Source organism: Musa acuminata, chromosome BXJ1-4, assembly GCF_036884655.1.
Source record: "Musa acuminata AAA Group cultivar baxijiao chromosome BXJ1-4, Cavendish_Baxijiao_AAA, whole genome shotgun sequence".
Lineage (NCBI taxonomy): Eukaryota > Viridiplantae > Streptophyta > Magnoliopsida > Zingiberales > Musaceae > Musa > Musa acuminata.
Window position 1 is genome coordinate 29,574,441 of NC_088330.1, and position 19,875 is coordinate 29,594,315.

At 36.5% G+C, this 19,875-nt stretch overlaps 1 protein-coding gene across 1 annotated transcript; it reads right to left on the reverse strand.

Annotated features, from left to right (window-relative positions):
• Positions 1–6,871: 6,871 nt before the first annotated feature.
• Positions 6,872–9,069, reverse strand: LOC103982022 (protein trichome birefringence-like 34). The gene is made up of 5 exons (XM_009398813.3): positions 8,605–9,069; positions 8,203–8,374; positions 7,835–8,031; positions 7,472–7,630; positions 6,872–7,315 (listed from the first exon to the last, which is right to left on the reverse strand). The coding sequence occupies exons 1-5, from the start codon at positions 9,048–9,050 to the stop codon at positions 6,967–6,969; spliced, it is 1,323 nt and encodes a 440-aa protein (XP_009397088.3). The 5' UTR covers positions 9,051–9,069; the 3' UTR covers positions 6,872–6,966.
• Positions 9,070–19,875: the final 10,806 nt, after the last annotated feature.

Below are 19,875 nucleotides of genomic sequence, written 5' to 3' on the forward strand. Positions count from 1 at the left end.
GTTTTACGTCTAAACGCAATTTTACATCTAGACGCAGTTTCAAAGGGATCTGAACTTTAGAAACTCGTTCGTAAAAGCGCAGAAGATAGTTTTGCAGAATCAAGGCGTAAACGTAAACTGCGATGTAAATATCGTACGAAAACGCTGGTTTACGTCTGAAACCAGATTCGAACAGATCAGCACTTAAAAACTTGTTCGTGAAGGCGTAGAAGACAGTTTTGCAGAATCAAAACGTAAACGTAAACTGTAATGTACGAAAACACCGATTTACGTCTGAATGCAGATTCGGAAAGAACAGCACTTAGAACTTGTTCGTAAAAGCGCAGAATGCAGTAGTTATGAAGGAGGTTTGCAGTAATGATAAAGTGCTCAAAATAAACGCAAACCAGAGATTTAGAGTGGTTCGGTCAGTCTTGACCTACTCCACTTTTGGCTTCCTCCACCGACGAGGTCACCGACGTCAACTAGAGGCCTTCCTTCAATAGGCGAAGGCCAACTACCCTCTTACAGATTCACTCCTTTTGACGGGCTTAGGAGACAACCCTTACAGATGTTTTCTCTCCTCTCTTTACAACTCAAACTTGAAGAACAGAAGGAGGAGGAAAACTAGCAGTTTTGAGCTCTAAGAACCACTGAAAAGATCAAGATTTCGGGTAAGTCCTTGCTATCTCAGTGCTGAATGGGTGGGGTATTTATAGGCCCCAACCCAATTCAAATTTGGAGCTCAAAACGATCAAATCCCGGAATTCCGGGATCAGGCGGTTGCACCTCTTGACTGGAGAGGTTGCACCGCCTGGCAGAGCTCGAAGACTGAGCTCAGGCGGTGCCACCTCTCTGTCAGGGAGGTTGCACCGCCCAGTCTTGCTCGAAGACTGAGCCCCAGGCGGTGCCACCTCCTGGCTGGGGCGGTTGCACCTCCCAGTCTCGCTAGGAGACATAGCCTGGGCGGTGCTACCTCCTGGCTGGGGCGGTGCCACCTCTTTCACTATTTCAGCTCACTTGGTTTGGCTCCAAACTTGGCCCAAACCAGTCCGAACTTGGGCCTAATTGACCCCTACTTGGGTTATAGGATTAACACCTAATCCTAACCCTAATTAACGTGCTAACTATGATTTTAAAGACATTTTCTAAGCTATTACAAAGTCCGCAAGTCAAGACTTCTTCTGGCGAGCTTCCGACAAACTTCCGGCGATCTTCCGATGAACTCTCGGAAACCATTCTGCGGACTCCCGGCAAGCTCCTAGACTTCACGATTTGTTCTTAGCGAGTTCCAACAAGCTTCTTCGGCAAGCTCCGATCTTTCTCGGCGAGCTCCGCGAACTCCCAACGAACCTTCCGGCGAGCTTCCGAAAAACCCTTCGGCAAGCTCCCAACTCATTCTCGGCTAGTTCCGGTAGCATTCCCGACGAACCTTCGGACTTCCGTCGAACTCTCGAACTCACAACAAATCCTTCGCGCTTGACTCCGACACTTTGTTTCGCTTTATGTCTTCATCGTTATCATAGTTAATCCTGCACAATTAAAACAAAACTTCGATCGAGACAATTAATCCTAAGCAATTAACCAAGTTGTCCGGCATGTCATTGGTCCCTCGACGCTTCGTCTGATTCTTCGGCGCATCGTCCTCTCCTGCGGCCTATTGCCCAATCGGCCAGTTGACTCCGCAACTCCGATATCCTTGACACAATAACCGCTCTTCTTGGCCCGATGCCCGAGTCCACTGCCCGAAGCCTTCTGTCGATACGTCGACCGATCCACCGGCCCGACGTCCAATCTTCTGACATGTTCCTCCGGCACAACATGATGTTCCTGCTTTAATTGTCTCATCCTGATCGAAGCACCCTGCGTCACTCAAAACGCAGATTAAATCATAAACATATATCAAGGAGTTTCATCATCAAAATACGAGATTCAACAATTCATACTCAATATGTCTATTATATAAGTATGGGATTCAAATTTAACTTTATATTCTTTATCACAAAGTTGGCTAATGATTATTGAGTTATATTTCAAACCATCTATAAAAAATATATTTTTAACTAAAAGACTTCATTTGTTACTAATGTTTTCTATGTTAATAATTTATTCTTCATTGTTATCTCAGAAGGTGATATATCCTTCATTTCAGCTAATAAGCTTTAAGAAGTTTTTAAGATCTTTGGTCATATCACTATCTTTCTTCTTTTATAAGCTTGTATCTTCATTATGAGTTTTACATATCATTTCGTAGATCATTAGCGATCCCACATGTTTTTAGAAAGGAAGATTGTTCAAATATTTAGCTTTTTGGATTGGCATTACCTTTTGGATTCAATGTCAGTATAACTTTTGCCGAGTGCTTTTAATCAATTAGCAACATACATAAAGTAAGTGCACATATCATTAATGGACGCATTTGGCTTTCTTTTAAATAACTCATAGTTATAAACTTAAATATTAATTTTTGATTCTTTTATTTTATTAGTTTCTATACGTATAACTTTAAGTATGCATCATATGCATTGTTAGAGTAGAAATTTAATTGAACTCATTTTTATCTAAAACATAAAATAAAACATTCAAAGCTTTAGTATTAAAAAATATTTTTTTAAAATCATTTCATTTATCTATCAATTTAATAGACTTTTAAAAACTAAGCTAGACAATATTCTATAAATTATAATTCATATAAAGCAAGAAAATCCTTATTCTAATTTTTTTAGTATGTCCCATTGAATATATGAAAACATGTAATGTAGTGATCCTCTTGATTACCTAAAAATATTATTAAATCTCTCTTGGATGTTAATCCAATTGAGATAACCTTGTTATGATATAAATTATTATGATCTTAATGGTATTAAAAGGAGAGATTAATAAGTGCTATAGTAAATTTTAATTAATTTTAAAATTTGATCAAGAAAAATAAGTATTAGAAATATGATTAATCAAATATTAAGTATAAGTAAGAGTTACATATAAAGGGAATGATTATAAGAAACTATGAACAAAAGTCATAAGTAAGAGAATACAAATTAATTTATAGTGATTCGATCTTTCTAATCTGTGTCCACTTTCGATTTCTCTTTCGTCGATACCACAAGCTTAGGAGAGAACCTTCATACTTAATCTTTTATAAAGATCTTTCACCTCCTATCACTTAGTATAAGAACTAAACTAAAGAGGTAGAAAGTAACTCAAATAATACGTAAAGAAAGAGCTATAATACTTTGCAAACTTAGGATTTGATGCTCTATTAATTAAGTCTGAGTAAGATATTTATAGTTACTAAAAGGTTTCAAAGGTAGAGCTAAAAATTTAAGTTTTCATGATTTTGAGGTATGAGTAATACTACTATTGACTTCATATGGTACTACCATTGTATCTTTTGATACAAAATCATAAATTTGAACTCTATTATTCCTACCATCATCATAGGCGATACTATTGTGATATATTATCATCCTCAAAAAGATAAACAAAGCATAAATAGTACTTATTGACTAACCAGGTAGTACTACCAACTAGGTCTGATAATACCATCGCCCCTGACTATTTTAGGGCACTTGTTAGGTCTTTTAATGAGCTTAATTCTAGCTCAAATTCAAGCCCAGTAGTTGTTATAAACTTGGGCTCTATTTCAATTCGATACCAGCTTAAATTGATTTAAAACAACATTGATAAAGGTATTAACTCATCAACCACTCATCCGATATCATTTTTGAAGCTTTTGACATGTTGTCCGGTCTTTAGCATATTGTCCATTTTTTAATATATTACCCTATCTTCTAACACATCATCCAATAGTTTGACATATCGACTATTTTACAATAACCAAATTTTCAAATGTGATATATATTCTTTTTGACATAAAACCTCTAGTACAAAGTTTGATCTCTAACACATTAATTAATCCTTTGACTCGACATCCAACTTATACTCTTCTAATGTAATGTTTGACTTTTCAACTCGTAACCTTTCAATGATTTGAATTAATAGTTGAAGTATATCGTATGTTACTTATCTCAACAAAATATTAGTTTATCATTTTCATCAACAAAACATAAATAATTCTTTTTTTTTATAAAAAATGATAACATAAGCTAGTCAAAACTAGGCTTGTATATCACTTAAATCATATGCTTATAATATAATAACTTAATTTATTTTAAGGTAATATATTTTAAATATATTCTTAAAAATATATATACATAACTATAGTTGTATATCAGTATAAATATCATTTTAACAATGATGACTATGGCTATGCTATATCCTTGTAACAATGTATAGAATTATATTTATCTTTGTGTCACAATCCAAAAGAAACTAGCTTTTAAACAAATACCAATACTTAGCCCCCCATTGGTTAGTTGTAGATTATAACTATACTAAAAACACAACTGAGACGATATATATCATGTCAAACATTTAAATGGTTTGTTTACTTTTTATAGAATTATATAACATTTTTTTAGAACTGATTTTCCTAAGGATTTTATAATATATTTATTTATAAAATAATTTGTAGGCCAATGATTTCTTCAAATAATATTTCTAAGATATATTTTTCACATGTTGAAAACATATATAATATATTTCTAATATTTTTGAATAATAAATTATTTTATATATACTTTGAGAATAAATTAGATGGAATCATTCGAATATTTATTTGGTCGTAGAAACTCAAAATTAATACAATAACCGAATATTTCTTCCTTTCCTAAATAATACAAGGAGTACAAATATATAATCATATACAAATATAAAATTTAAAATGCTAATATGATCGATATCACATCACACTAAATATTATTAGTCATCTATGTTCTTCTTATTATTTCTTCAAATATTTTATAATATTTATTTTTCTCATGTCTTTCTTTTTCTTTTCCCTCTGCGTTGTATGGTGACCTGCTCGGCCGTGCACCATCATAACTTCTTGTTCCTCCTCCTCCTCCTCTCTCTCTCTCTCTCTCTCTCTCTCTCTTCTTCGCTCACATCCCTCTCTATGGGTGTTGCAGCAAGCTTTCCCTTCATCCCACATATTGCTTTGCTGTAGCAAGCCTAATATGGTACCTCATCCCCCAAAGGGGTGTTGTCGAGTGCCGAAATCTAAATATAGAGAGGATAAATTCATGCTTCCCGGGGATCGGATCGGAACAAATTTAGACCACCCATGGATCGGACTCTCATCCAACACAAGAAATATTCCAAGGCTCGATTGGCATGTGCCCTTTTTCATCAGCTTATGGTGAAAAGTTGTCGTCCATCTTGTTATATAGAAAGACATCAACATATTTATCCCTTTTTTGTTGGTTGTTTGTGATGTTTGGTTCGCATAATTTAAGATTATAATCACATATCAGCCAATGTAGTTAATATTTGATACTTGAAATAGCACCACAGCTGAAGATACAGCTTTCTTTCTCAAACATAGATTACAATTATTTCCTTCTTTTTCGGAAGGGGAAGAGTTGGGTTGATTGGGTTGATGACCAATGTTGTCATTGATATGAATAGCTTCTTTACTCATGAGTTTATCTTGGCTCATTCCAGCTTAATTCATCCAGTGCAGGAATTAGCTTTGTAATTAAGAAGGGAAATGGAGATACACCATGATGCTCGGAGGAAGGCCATGTCGAGCTACCAGTCCGATAGAAGCTGAATGTTTAGCATTATTAGAGGGTTTGCAGAAGATGGCTAAGCTCAACCACTGAAGAGTGCAGCTTTGCACAGATGCACAGCTAACTATCAAGTTTCTGAAGGATGACAGCTTAATTCCTTAGCAACTTCAAGCTGTTACATCTAACATTAAACCTCTTTTTGATATTGTGTTTGTCAACAACATTTTATGTGTGCTTCGTGAGGCCAATATTGTAGCACATAGAGTTGCTAATTTTTATAGAGCTGAGGGCTCACCAAGTTTGTAATGCAGCTGATGATGTAGCTGCTCAGTTTTTTAATACATACAAGTTACTTTTTCATTTTAAAAAAAAATCATTTTCCAACTCATTATTGCCTTCTATACACTATAAATTGAGGGGCTACTTTTGTTAAAAATCATAGGTTAAAATTATTTTTAAATGAATAAATAATTTGATAGCAGATATGATTTTTTTTAAGAGGAAATCTCATTGATAGATTTTTTCAACTGTACGAGAAAATTTTACTGATCAGTTGAACGAATTTAAGTGTGATTTTGTCATTAGATTTCACCTTATCATAATTTTCAATCGAATAGATATGTCATTTTGATTGAACAAAGATAACCTTTTACCCAGATAGATATGATATTTCATCCGAATAGACTGATCTTTCACTCAACTGGACATGAATTTTAACCCTAAGGGGTTTCTCTAACATCTATAAATAGACCTCATCTCTATCATTAATTTCATGGAAAAATTAAATTTTATTCTTGCATTCATCTGACAGAGATCAAAGAGAGAGTACAAAAAAAAAAAAAATTATTCTCCTTGTAATTTGGAGTGCTACTATTATAGGAAGTGATCATTGTATCTTGGAAGATGATTGCTGCTAAACCATGAGCACCGCTCGGCAAAATCCTTTGAATCTAATATAATTTTCCTTTCAGGTTATTCCTCTCTTTCAATCAAATTATTTTGAACAGAATAAAAACTAATTTATTCCAAAAACTTTTTCAAACTCTTCGTAGAAGTTCCTTTTGTAATCTGCACAAGAAGTCATTTTTGTAAGCGTACCATTTGGCTGCAATTTCCAACTGAAATCACATTGTAGATTGAGAAGGCATGATTGATGTCTTCCCTCTTCCAAGTCAAAAACCAACGCTTATTTAGCGTTCTCTTTTAACTGGAACGCGTGGGCTTCGCCTCACCTTCAAGAACTAGAGAAAAAGAAAAAGGGAGAAGAATTCAAGCACGGTGAACTGTTGGTTCCTGTTAGCCCAAAAATTATGGGAAACATGAGCCAAAAAAACAAGTATTGGTTTCTCTTTTCCTACTCGGGAAAAAGGTAGGCATACAAAAGTTGATTCCACACATCAGGAACTCCTGGGAGGCACCAATGGATGCAGTCAGCGTAGCTGCCGGGGTTATCCTGCTGCTCTTTGGTCAGTGGCTCCCACTGCTTCCTGTAGATTGACGGGTGGCCGTCTTTTCTATATTCTGAGAGCTGCGTTACGTTGAGCATTTGTACATTCACACCCCTGCCTCTCAGACTCTTGATTACCTTCTCAACCACCCGCATCATGTTTTCATTTGTGTCTTTGCCCCGGTATCCCTCCTCCGCGATCGGCTCTGTCTCATGGTAGCAGTTTTGGCCACTAGGCCTGCCCCACTCTTCGCCACTGCCATGAGAATCGAATTGCCGACAGTCTTTAATGTACACCAACAGCTTATTCTAGATTTGCTAGGATCAAAAAACAAACAAATCCAAGGATTGGAGACACCAGGAATGTCTCGAAGAACTCGTGAGTTGAAATGTTGTCTCCTTTCTCAATTACCTCGAGTGCGTAGGCGACATGCTCATGAAGAACAGCTTCGTCTTGAGATGGTCCACATGGAATTCAAGCCAATCAGACCATGTGTTCAGTGCTAGCTCGTAGCCACGGAGGCTGTCGATCTCCTTGTGGATACCATGTTCGTCCTCGAATGATCCCCACCTGACGCATCGACATGATCATTTTCTTCTTTCATCTAGAACAAGAATATGATTTCTTTTGGTACTAATTAACATGAATGTTACAACTCAAATAATATATTCATTCATATACTCCAAAGTTGAGATTATGAACTCTCTTAAAAGATACATGAAAGACAGCATGAATGGTGCGAAAGGTCCACATAGCAGAATAGTTAAGACTTACAAGATGTTCATCGTTGGTCGCCTCCACCAGAGATAAGTGTTGAAGACCAGTATATCAGCATTTGTCCAGTGTCTTGCGTGCTTCTCGATGGATTGCGCCCTCGCAACCCTGTCTGGTATTCGGTGGTGTACAGGATCATCCGAATTGGATTCGACCAACAATGGCGCCCAGTAGAAGTCAATCGATGCATTATGTTCCTGCCGTGGCACATTGTTTCTGTTGCTTACTTAACAGTGGAACTTTGAGACCACAATCTATGCGATGAAAATGCAATGAACAACTGCCCCGCCCGGACGACCGTGCATGGTGAAACAAGATGGTGTCTAAAAGAGGGAAACAGATAAAAAGAAAGAAAAAGCTCAAGTCACCTTGGCTTTGAAGGACATGAGGGATCCATTGGATACCATGATCTTGTGGGAATCAGGAAGGGAGGCACCCAGCAGGCAGACCATGGAAATCCATTGGTTTCTGTTGAGGGAGTCACCAACAAACACCAGCCGCCTGTCCCTTAGCCTCTCCAGCAGTTTTGTGACATTGAACCTGCTTATTTCACATCCAAATTTCCCGAGGGCTCCCTAAGATTAACATTAGTGCAATTTTTCTCTAACGAAAGGACAGTTAACAGATGATGGGTTTCATGATTCACAAGGTTAACTATCAAGCGTCATGATAAGAATACAATTTTGTGAAGATCTATAAATGCATCATGTTATAATTGCTTAAAGAAGCTTTGTTTCTAATGTTCAACCATGAAACCGTCCATGGCTTACCTTGGTAGGTTGCATCCATGAGGCTGCCACCTCCAGTTCTGATACTTGAGATCTCTTCTTCCGAACTTCTCACAGGCAGACTGATCCGACATGAATTTGCACCCACTCTCCGAGTACAAGGGATACGTCGTGTTGTCATATACCCATTGGCCTGAGAACAAGTCGCAAGTCCCGGCCGACGACTCCTTGGCTTCCATGGCAAGGATCTCAGCCTGGTCTCCGTTCCTCATCGTGATGAAGATGGTGAGGACGATGATGAGTGCAGTGGACATGGTTAAGATGGAGTTGAAGCGATTCTTGAGGCCCCATAGCCTCAGGGTAAACTGGCTCTTAGTCGCCATCTCCACCTTCCGTCCTTCCTCCCTCGGGAGCATCACCACCTTCTTCTTTTGTAAGTGAGGATTTAAGCTGGTCTTCGTGGCCTTCGGGTTCATGATCAGAATCATGCATGCCTTTGTGAATGAGTATGGGCCATGGAAGGTGGTGTATATAACCCTGAACCGAGTTGTTGAAATGGGTCATCAGCTGTGGGACAACCCACCTAATGTTCACTACGCTCCGTCGTTTTTGGACGGAGTGGATAACTCGTTCTACGTAGAGCTAACAGGAGCAGAATGCCTGGCTGAAAGAGCTTGGTGTACGCCTAAGCCAAGCAATCATAAGTGAGTCCTGACATTGTTTCTGGAAGCAGCAACCATCGGTGGAGTTGGAGTTTCCTGGCCCTCCTCCCCACCCACGCCATAAAAATGACTCGTAGACTACGAGCTACCAACTGCTAAATAGATGGAAAAGATTGCCACCTTCTTTGAATCATGGAATCGGCGACATTGGAGTCGGAACACCATGATGAGGACTTGTACTTGTTGAAGGGTCGTAGGTAAGGATTACCTTTGCCGCACCTAACCAGTTAGGTTGGAATCTAAAAGCAGCACCTAATCAGATAGCTTGTGAGCTAAATTAAAACAAGTTCGACCATTCCGTCCAGAATGATCGACCTAAAAATACATTCTTATACTTTCTAAAAGGTAGGCTAGAAACAGAGGAAAAAGGTGAGGGCAGTTGCTCTCGCTCTGAGACATGCCGATAAGTTCTACATCCGTTGGTAAGTCTTAGCGACGAAATCACCTTTCTTGTTTGACTTGTGGGTGTGTTGATAAATCTATATAAAATAGTGTATGGCAACAATGGTCGCAATCTTTTTTCCCAAATGCACATTTGACTGTCATTTCATACGTAAAACAGAAGCGTCAGGGCAAGCAAGAAAACAACTTCAAGAGTAGGTGGAAGGTGGCGTAGTCGTTCCATCTCCGACATTGTTAGTGTCATCTTCGCAAGCAACATAGAGACATCAAAATAGATTGTCTCAGAGCCTCTTAACTTCAAGGTGAATCAATAACATGCCGTAGGATACCCAAGATTCCTTTTTCTTTTTGCCCGGACAAAATACATATAAGTCAACTTATATATATATATATATATATATATATATATATATATATATATATATATATATATATAAGAATATTTTTCTTTAGCTCTAAGTTGAGAGGATATCAATCACTTAGTACAATAGTTCGATCGATCAATCCCATTAATAATTTTGTGTTTCTAAACCATAGTCCTAGAATTAATCTCTAAGCGCTTTCAATTGGCGTCAAAAGATCTTGCCCCACTCGCATTTTGTTGTTCCACAAAGTGCATTTCTAGTTTAGCTGGCAAGTCGCTTTTTCAAGAAAGAGCTAATTCTCCTCAATAGTCTTACAAAAGAAGACAAGGATTGTATTCGATACCATTAGTAAGGTAATAAAAGTAGCCAAGCCATTGCATTCTCTCTTTTGGTATACGAATAGTAAATGCATCACATTCGTCTTAACTTGTGATGCCTTTGTTAGTATTTAATACATGTATGATGAAATATCTTTCAACCTGGTATAGCATAGAAGCTTTTCCATGGCTTTCCACCTTGAGTCTCGAAACCACATGGAAGGAGGCCCAATCTACAATTGGAACATCTGAAGTTATATTATGGGCCGATTTCAAGCTTTAGATACAATGTTTTCTTCCTTGGGCGGCCCTGACACATAACATTTCAAGTTCTTTTCCACTGAAATGGTGTGTTGGATTTGATTATTCAAACCCAGATGGTGAACTAAATCTTGATCTCATAGACACAGGTCACTACTGGATCTGTATCAAGTGTTGCCATCCACTATCTTAAAACCTCGTCTTTCCAATTCCCCTATCTAGTCAAGGCTTATAATTGTCCTATGTTCCTCTCACTGCTAACAAATTATGTACTTGTTGAGGTCCCGATCGATAAATTATAAAGTTTATAGTAGGTGTATTTTTATTCGAGTCCTACCCCATCTCTAACGAAGGTTACTACTGTTAAGATTAATTGTTTGTCCTTCTAATATATAGATTTACACTTCTATCAAGATTTACAAGTTGTGTCCACATCTATTGTCTTGTACATGGGTATGGGTGATTAATCCAATTGCTTAGAACTAAAGAATGAAGCCTACTTTTATTCCATTCACGTTCTTAGGAATCTAAGATCTAAATCTTTGCTACTTGCAATCTAGGATTGAAACCATATTGAAGTTAGATACGGGCTTAATACTTTCTAAGCTAGTAATTTCAATGATCTATTTTCTTCTGATTTCTCATTATATCTTTTATATCTTCTTGTCTTCTTACCTAGTGGCCTTGGAATAACACTTCAAAGAATACTACAACATTATTGACAATCTTAACTCAAGCTATGTCAACTATTGGTAAGGGAAGTATAACATTCCTTCATTGACAATGATGGCTTCGAATTTTAGCTTTGGCGATCCTTCTCCCCTTAGTCCCTCCCACCTGATGCTCCCTCTTGTAAATGTTCCTTCTTTTTTTGATGGCACTCGCCCTACTTCCAATATTCTCTGCCTATCCTCTTCTGCTTAGACTAGAGGCGATTCCTCTATATCCTCATATGGTGACCCTAGTAAGAGAGATGATTCCTCTGAATCATCCTCTTTAAGCACAAAGGGTGTCCACGATGGTGTTGGCACTTCCTAACCTTTTTTGGTTACCGTAAAGAGCCAAATAGGAAGGCTTGCCCCGATATCCTAGTCAAGCCTATTTCGCGAGACGAATGAGGTGTGTGACTAGATAGATGCCTCTCCATTAGCGTCCAAGCTTCTCAAGATATAAGGGCAAATGATAAGAGTGATCGATCTTGGTATTGAGGTCATCAATGCCGCTAAAGATGAATGGAGGATGAGCCTTTACAATAAATTCTTTGAGCATACTCCTCCTCTAGAACTGATTAAAGGTGTCCTTCCACACCTATAGTATCTTGAGTTAGGATGCTATATCAACCTTACAGTAGGATTTTTTTTTATTTCTAATTTTTCTTAAAATTTGACTTATCCAATGTTCTATTGGGTGGCCCCTAGTTTGTCTATGGGCAAGCCCTTTCCTCATCCCTTGGATGCCTTTCTTTCAGCGCCTTATAGAAATAAATGAAATAATTTTCACATGGATTCAATTTTTAGGGCTACCTATAGAATTGCTTCAATCTAGTGTACTAAATCTAATTATTTTGAGAGTAAGAAAGCGTCTCAAATTAGATCAAATCATACTAACTAGGACCAGAGGTAAGTTTGTTAAAGTGTATGTTCTTCTAGATATCTCCAAACCTCTCTACCTTAGGAGATTTCAATCAAAGCTGGAAACCATCAGCTCTTCCAATTAATTGCTTTTGAGAACATTCCAAACCTCTACTTCAAATACAATAGATTAAGTCATAAAACTAGTAAATGTAGGGTTTTCATTCTGAGGGGATATTAGCGTTTAAGGTTGACTATGCGATCCGGTTCCATTGAGTAGGCAACCGGATGCAAATGTAGACATAGAGTCTCTTACTTTGCTTTCAACACTACAAGTGTAAGAATAATAGCCTAAAACAAGTTCTCTAGAGGACATAGGGGGTGAGAGGGATCCTAACCAGAAAGGGTTTGAGGAGTTCTAAATCACATTTTTGTAAACGAACTATCTTATATGGAACTGTAAGGGTGCTATTAAAAGAGAATGTAAGGAAACCTTATCTAGTTTAATTAATTTGATTTAATTAAATCACATAACATTAATCTTTTTGTTCTATTTGAAACTAGAGTGATCAAAGAGAGACATTCTGATGGAGGTTGGAAAAGAATTCGCAAGGAGACTTTGAGCTATCCTCGGGGTGCTCTAAAGGGATTTTGGTGACCTTAATCTATAAGACTCCTTAAAAACTTAATTTATTAGTTAAAACGGAAGGTAAACTAATCTAGCTCTTATCTACTATTTATGCTAGTAATGTTTCTAATTATAAAAGTAATTTATGATATCGTGGCTTTTATGTAGTGATATAAATTCTTTGTCTCTTCTACTAAGGATAAAATAAGTGGTCAGTCATTTTCTTTTACTCCTACTTAAGACTTTTAGGATTTTATCTCCAATAATAGTCTTATTGATCTTAGTTTCCTTAGTAATAGATTCATGTGATACAAGTCTAATACAATTACTATTAAACTTGATTATATTTTTGTGAATAAACAATGGTTCTCTATTTATGATTGCTTAGTGATTAAGTAGCTTTTGATCATTCCTATATTTTCATTAGTTTAGGCCACGCACAAAGCATACATCATGGAAGGAAGGTGTTTCATTTTGAGCAATTTTTGTTCGAGGACCCTTTGGTCTATAGGCAAGTTTGTAGTGAATTAGTTTCATATAGATAGGAGGGTAACCATCTTTCTACTCTAACTAATTACATTTCTAATATCTTTCATAAACTCTTCTAAGTGAAATCCCAACCTTAATGGTAGCCTTAGGCCTTAAATAAGATTGTTTCTTTTAAGGATTCTGAGATTGAGAATAGGGACATTCTTGGCAACTTCTTTGGTGATGATGTTGCTAATCTTTGATCCTTCTCTAATCAACTTATTATACTAGAGTTGAATATTAAGTGGTGGGCTATGGCTAAATTTAATTGGTTTGAGAACAAAAACTCTAGATTCTTTCTATCATGACCCGAGTCTAATGGGCTAATTGGCCTATCAACTTTGTTTGGTCCAAACCACTAACCAAAATACTTAAGCTAAAGTTGATAATAGTATACTCATCAAACCCTTATAAGTCAGCCTTAATCTTGCCCAGGGGTGTTATAGATTCTTTCTATCATGACCCGAGTCTAATGGGCTAATTGGCCTATCAACTTTGTTTGGTCCAAACCACTAACCAAAATACTTAAGCTAAAGTTGATAATAGTATACTCATCAAACCCTTATAAGTCAGCCTTAATCTTGCCCAGGGGTGTTATAATCACCCCCACTCAAAGGCTTGATTTCTCGTCAAGGCTCAACATAACCCAGATCAAGCCCTAGTGTGAGGTGTAGCCCATGGTGGCTCCACGCCATGATGAGTCCTTTGACTCCGTCTACGGGTAGCCCTTTCCTACTCGAGCCCCTTCATCATGCCCAAATGATAGGTTGGCTCTGATACCAAATGTCATGACCCGAGTTTAATGGGCTAATTAGCTTATAACTCCATTTGGTCTCAACCATTGACCAAAATGCTTAAACTGAAATTGATAATAGTATACTTATCAGACCCTTATAAGACAATCTTAATCTTGCCCACTTTCGATGTGGGATTAATCAGGGGTGTTACAATCACCCCCACTTAAAGGCTTGATGTCCTCGTCAAGCCCAACATAACCCAGATCAGGCCCTAGCATAGTGCATGTGAGACATAGCCCAATGGTAGCTCCACGCCATGACGAGTCCTCTGACCCCGTCTACGGGTAGTCCTTTTCTACTTGAGCCAAATAAAAACTAAAACTTTTATTTTCAAGAAAAGGTAGGAAAACCTACCTCTTGTCAGCAGGGTGTAATTCCTCATTCCTCCCACTATAGGGCTCGACTATGTAAGGAACGAAGGAGAGAAATCTCTCCCCTTAAATAGGAGGAGGTGAGCCTCCATTAAAGGAAGTTTATTTTTATTTTTATTTTTATTTAATATAGATTATTTTTATTTAATATATTAATAAATATGATCTCAACCTATTTGGAATGCTTAATAGTTATTTCCTAATTCGTATTAACAAATTAAAAAATAGATTAAGATTTCCTAAATTACAATAGTAAGTAAGGAAAAAAATTAATTCCTAACTTAAATATTTGATTTGATTACATTTCTCCCCTCCTATAAGAAATTTGATCCCCAAATTTAGCTCACCTTAATAGAATAGATGAGGATACTCCTCTCATATATCTTCTTCTTTTTTCCACGTTGCCTCTTAGTCTAAATGGTGTTGCCAACGAATCTTTACCAATGGTATAATTTTATTCCTTAGAACATGTTCTTTCCTTTCCAAGATTTGGGTTGGTTGTTCTCCAAAAGTGGCATCATCTCTTAATTGTAGAGGTTGGTAAGATATGACATGTGATGGATCTCTGATATATCTTTGAAGCATAGACACATGAAATATGGATGCTAGCCAAAGCTGGGGGGTAATGCTAATCTGTATGCCACAGGCCCATAAGATCTCAAATGGGCCAATGAATCTTGGGGCTAACTTTCCCATTTGACCAAATCACATAACTCCTTTGGTTGGCGGCACTTTTAAGAAGACGTGCTCACTAACTTCGAACTCTAGATCTCTTTGCCTTCGATCTACATCACTTTTCTGACGACTTTGAGCTATTAATAATCTTTGGTGTATAATTTGAATATTATCAGCATCTTTTTGAATTAATTGAGGTCCCAAAAGCTTTTATTCTCTTACCTTATCCCAATATACAGGTGCTCTGCACTTTCTTCCATAAAGAACTTCAAATTAAACTATATGTATTCTAGAGTGGTAACTATTATTATAAGAAAACTCAATTAGGTGTAAGTGCATATCCCAACTCCCACCAAAGTCCAAAGCACATGCTCTTAAGAGATCTTCAAGAGTTTGTATTGTCCTTTCAGATTGGCCATCAGTTTAGGGGTGAAAAACTATACTAAACTTTAACTGCGTGCCCAAAGATTTTTGTAGACTTCCCCAAAATTTAGAGGTGAACTTTGGATCTCTATATGAGATAATGCTAACTAACACCTCATGATATCGAATAATCTCCTTAATATATAAGCCTGCCAGTCTATCCAATAGATACTTCTTGTTAATAGGAAGAAAGTGAGTAGATTTAGTAAGTTTGTTTACTACTACTCAAATTTCGTCATATCCTTTCGCAGTCTTGGGTAATCTTATCACAAAATCCATAGTGACTTGCTCCCACTTCCATTTAGGAATCGAAATCCTTTGTAATTTTCCTACAGGCAATCGGTGTTCTATCTTCATCTGCTAGCATATCAGACATTTAGAAACAAACTTTGTTATATCTCTCTTTATACCATGCCACTAGTAGTTTTGGCGTAAATCTCGATACATCTTAGTAGTCCCAGGATGGATATTAAATTTTGATCTATGTGCCTCCTTCAATAATTGCATCTTTATTTGATGGTTTTCGAGAACATAAAGTCGATTGTAGAATGTAACAGAACCATCTTCGGCTTGGAGGAATTCGGGTCTAGATCCTTGAGCTATTTCTTTAACTATCATCTGAAGATATGTATCTTCCTTCTGACATTCTTTAACATTTTTCACCAAACGTGATTGTGCTATCAAACACGCAAGAAAACCTTTATTTGTCTCCGATAAAAGTTTAAGTTTTAAATATGCCAACTCCATCATCATAGAATTCCTTTGAATATTCATATATGATACAAGACTATAAGTATTTCTGCTTAAGGAATCAACAATTACATTAGCCTTCCTAGGATGGTAGTTGATATTAAAATCATAATCCTTTATAAATTCCAACTATCTTCTATGTCTCATATTTAAATCTTTCTGTGTGAAAATATATTTGAGACTCCTATAAACTATGAAGATTTCAAAAGTCTGTCCATAGAGATAATGCCTCCAAATTTGTAATGCAAAAATGATAGCTGCTAGCTCTAAGTCATGAGTAGAATAGTTCTTCTCATGAGGCTTTAATTGCCTAGATGCATAAGTAACCACTCTTTCGTTTTGCATCAGAATACAACCAAGCCCTTGTAGTGAGGCGTCACTATATACTATAAAACCTTCTCCTCCCAAAGAAATCACCAAGATAGGAGCACTAGTCAATTTCTTCTTCAATTTTTGAAAACTTTGTTGACATTTATCATCCCACATGAACCTTATATTCTTTTGTGTCAACCTAGTCAACGGTGCTACTATTTTTGAAAAACCTTTTACGAATCTTCTATAGTATCCGGTCAAACCCAAGAAGCTTCTAATCTCCAAAACATTAGAAGTCTGCTTCCATTTTAACACAGATTCAATCTTGTGAGGGTCAACAGATATACTAGCACTTGAAATTACATGACCGAGAAACATAATTTCATTGAGCCAGAAATTACACTTGCTTAATTTGGCATAGAGTTTCTCTTGCCTTAGGACTTCTAGAACTGTCTTAAAATGATGTTCATGCTCTGCTCTGCTTTTAAGAGTAAATCAAGATATCATCAATGAACACAATTATAAATTTATCAAGATAAGGGTGGAACACCCTGTTCATGAGATCCATGAAGGCAGCCGGTGTATTTGTGAGTCCAAAAAGCATTATTAAGAATTCATAATGACCATATCTTATTCTAAAAGTAGTGTTCTATATGTCTCCTTCCCTTATCTTTAGTTGATGATACTCGGATCTCAAATCAATCTTCGAATATACCTGAGTACCTTGAAGTTGATCAAATAGATCATCTATTCGTGGAAGGGGATATTTATTATTTATGGTCACTTGGTTGAGTTGTTTATAATTGATGCATAGTCGCATAGATCCATCTTTCTTCTTTACAAATAGGACAGGGGCACCCCAAGGTGATACATTGGGTCGAATAAAACCCTTGTCCAAAAGCTCTTGGATTTGTTTCTTTAACTCCTCCAACTCAATTGGTGTCATTCTATATGAGGGTTTAGAAATAGGTGTAGTGTTATGTAGAAGATCAATTATAAATTCAACCTGCCTATTTGGTGGCAATGCAAGTAGATCTTCAGGAAAAACATCTAAAAAATCCCGTATAATGGGGATGTCATTTAATACCGGCTTCTTAGATTCTTCTCCATAAATGAAGGCTAAGTATCCCCGACATCCTTTCAGTAATAGGGTAGCATTCAAGGCTGAAATAATAAAAGGAAACTTTTCTTGAATCCCAATGAACTTGAAAAATGGTTGATCTAGGGGTGAGAAAGTAACCGTCTTTTGGAAATAATTGATACTTGCATGGTATGTTGAAAGTAATAGTAATAACGTAGTTTCTATATATCTGATCAACTATCAAAGAGTTTCTATACCTTTAATAATAGATCTCGAGGCTTTAAATAATCATTGAGTGACAGGACCTTAGATCATGCTACCAAATGTCATGACCCGAGTTTGATACGCTAACTGACCTATCAACTTCGTTTGGTCCAAACCATTGACCAAAATGCTTAAACTGAAGTTGATAATAGTACACTCATCGGATCCTTATAAGTCAGTCTTAATCTTGTCCATTTTCGATGTGGGACTAATCAGGGGTGTTACACTTTCACAATGTGGCTAACTATAAGAATAAAAAAATGTTATGCTACTATAGACTTGCAATTAGTGATCTTATGCCCTAGGTGATTGCTAATTGCTATGCTAATTTATAGAGTTCTCCTTCTACTTTATTTTGTGATTATTGGTCTCCTAATTTTTCTATTCCCTCCTATGCTCATGAGATCCTTTGCAAGGAGTTTTCTTCAATTAAAATTTCCTTGGCCCTTAGACACATGGGGAAAGGAAAAGGTCTTGAGTTGAATTGGTTTAACACTGAGTTCTTCTAAGAGAAAATCATGGTTAAGATTCTTCATGCCTTTAATGATTTTCATGCAAAGTTCATTGTGCCATCTAATTGGAATGAAATTGTGCTATCGAATTGGAATAAAACTTGTTTTCATTCCTAAAAAAATCAATACTTTCCATGATTTTGAATTTAGATCGATTGCCCTCTATAATATTATTTAAAAGCTTTTTACTAAGGTTTTAGCCAACAAGACACATTAAATGGATTGGTTAGCCAAGAGTAATATACTTTTATACCTAGTAGAAATATTCATAATAATATTATTATTAGTGAGTTGGCTCCCGCGATGTGTAGATCGAAAGGGAAAAATCTCTTTATCCTCCTCAAGTTAGATATTGAAAATACTTATGATTCTTTGTCTTCAAAAGCTACTAGATTGGTGATGTCCAAAATAAAATTTCCTACTAGGTTCATTAATTGGATTTTATCTTGTATCTCATCCCCTCTCTTTTCTTGCCTTAGTAATGGTCTCTAATCTAATTAGTTTAATAATAAAAGGTGCATTTGACACAGGGATCCTACATCTCTCTACTTGTTTATTTTGATCTTATAATTACTTTTAAATCTTAAGTGTATTTCTCCTTTCAACTTAAAAGGTATCCTGATTTTGCATCTTCTTTTTATTGATGATTTGATTATTACTTTTAGGACTAATAAGAAATCCATTGAGTCTAAGGTATTTTCAAGACGTTTAAAAAATTGATAAGCCTTGAAATTAACCCTACCAAATCAACTATTTACTTCCCTAAGTATTGTAGATTGAGGTTAAACATCAGGTGTGTAATGCCTTTGGTATCAAAGAAGGTACTTGGCCCTCTAACTGTCTCAAAGAATATATCAACTTTGGTAGTTAGTAAGATCCAAGAGTGGTGTAAGGGATTGCTTTCTCTAGTTGAAAAATTGATTATAATCAATACTACTATCAATTCCATTCCTGCTCATATTCTTATGAATTCTTGGATCAATGATAAGATTCTTAATATACTATCTAAGTTAGCTAAAGATTTCTAGACCCATGATAATCGAAGAATTCACCTTTTAAGTTGAGATATGATGTGTATGGCTAAGGAGGAAGGTGGTCTTGGGATTAGAGATTTTATTATAGTGAAAAAAGCTATATGCACCAAAAGAATCCTTCCTTGGGGCAAAGTATGGTGGATTACATGCTTTTTGGAGTTTTAGAAGTATATACAAACTCTTGGGTGCCATTAAGGATGAATTTTGCAAGGTATGGAGATGGTAATAATACCTTCATTTGGGATGACTCATGGTTAGATACTACACTCCTCTGCATGTGGTTTGCCTATATAAATATGG

Bases quoted from the DNA above. Each gene is read 5' to 3' on its own strand.
- LOC103982022 (XM_009398813.3), bottom strand. From the start codon at position 9,050: ATGATTCTGATCATGAACCCGAAGGCCACGAAGACCAGCTTAAATCCT. The intron at 8,032-8,202 runs GTGACTTGAGCT...GTGCCACGGCAG, and splicing joins TCATGTCCTTCAAAGCCAAG to GAACATAATGCATCGATTGA. The intron at 7,631-7,834 runs GTAAGTCTTAAC...TCGATGCGTCAG, and splicing joins CGACCAACGATGAACATCTT to GTGGGGATCATTCGAGGACG.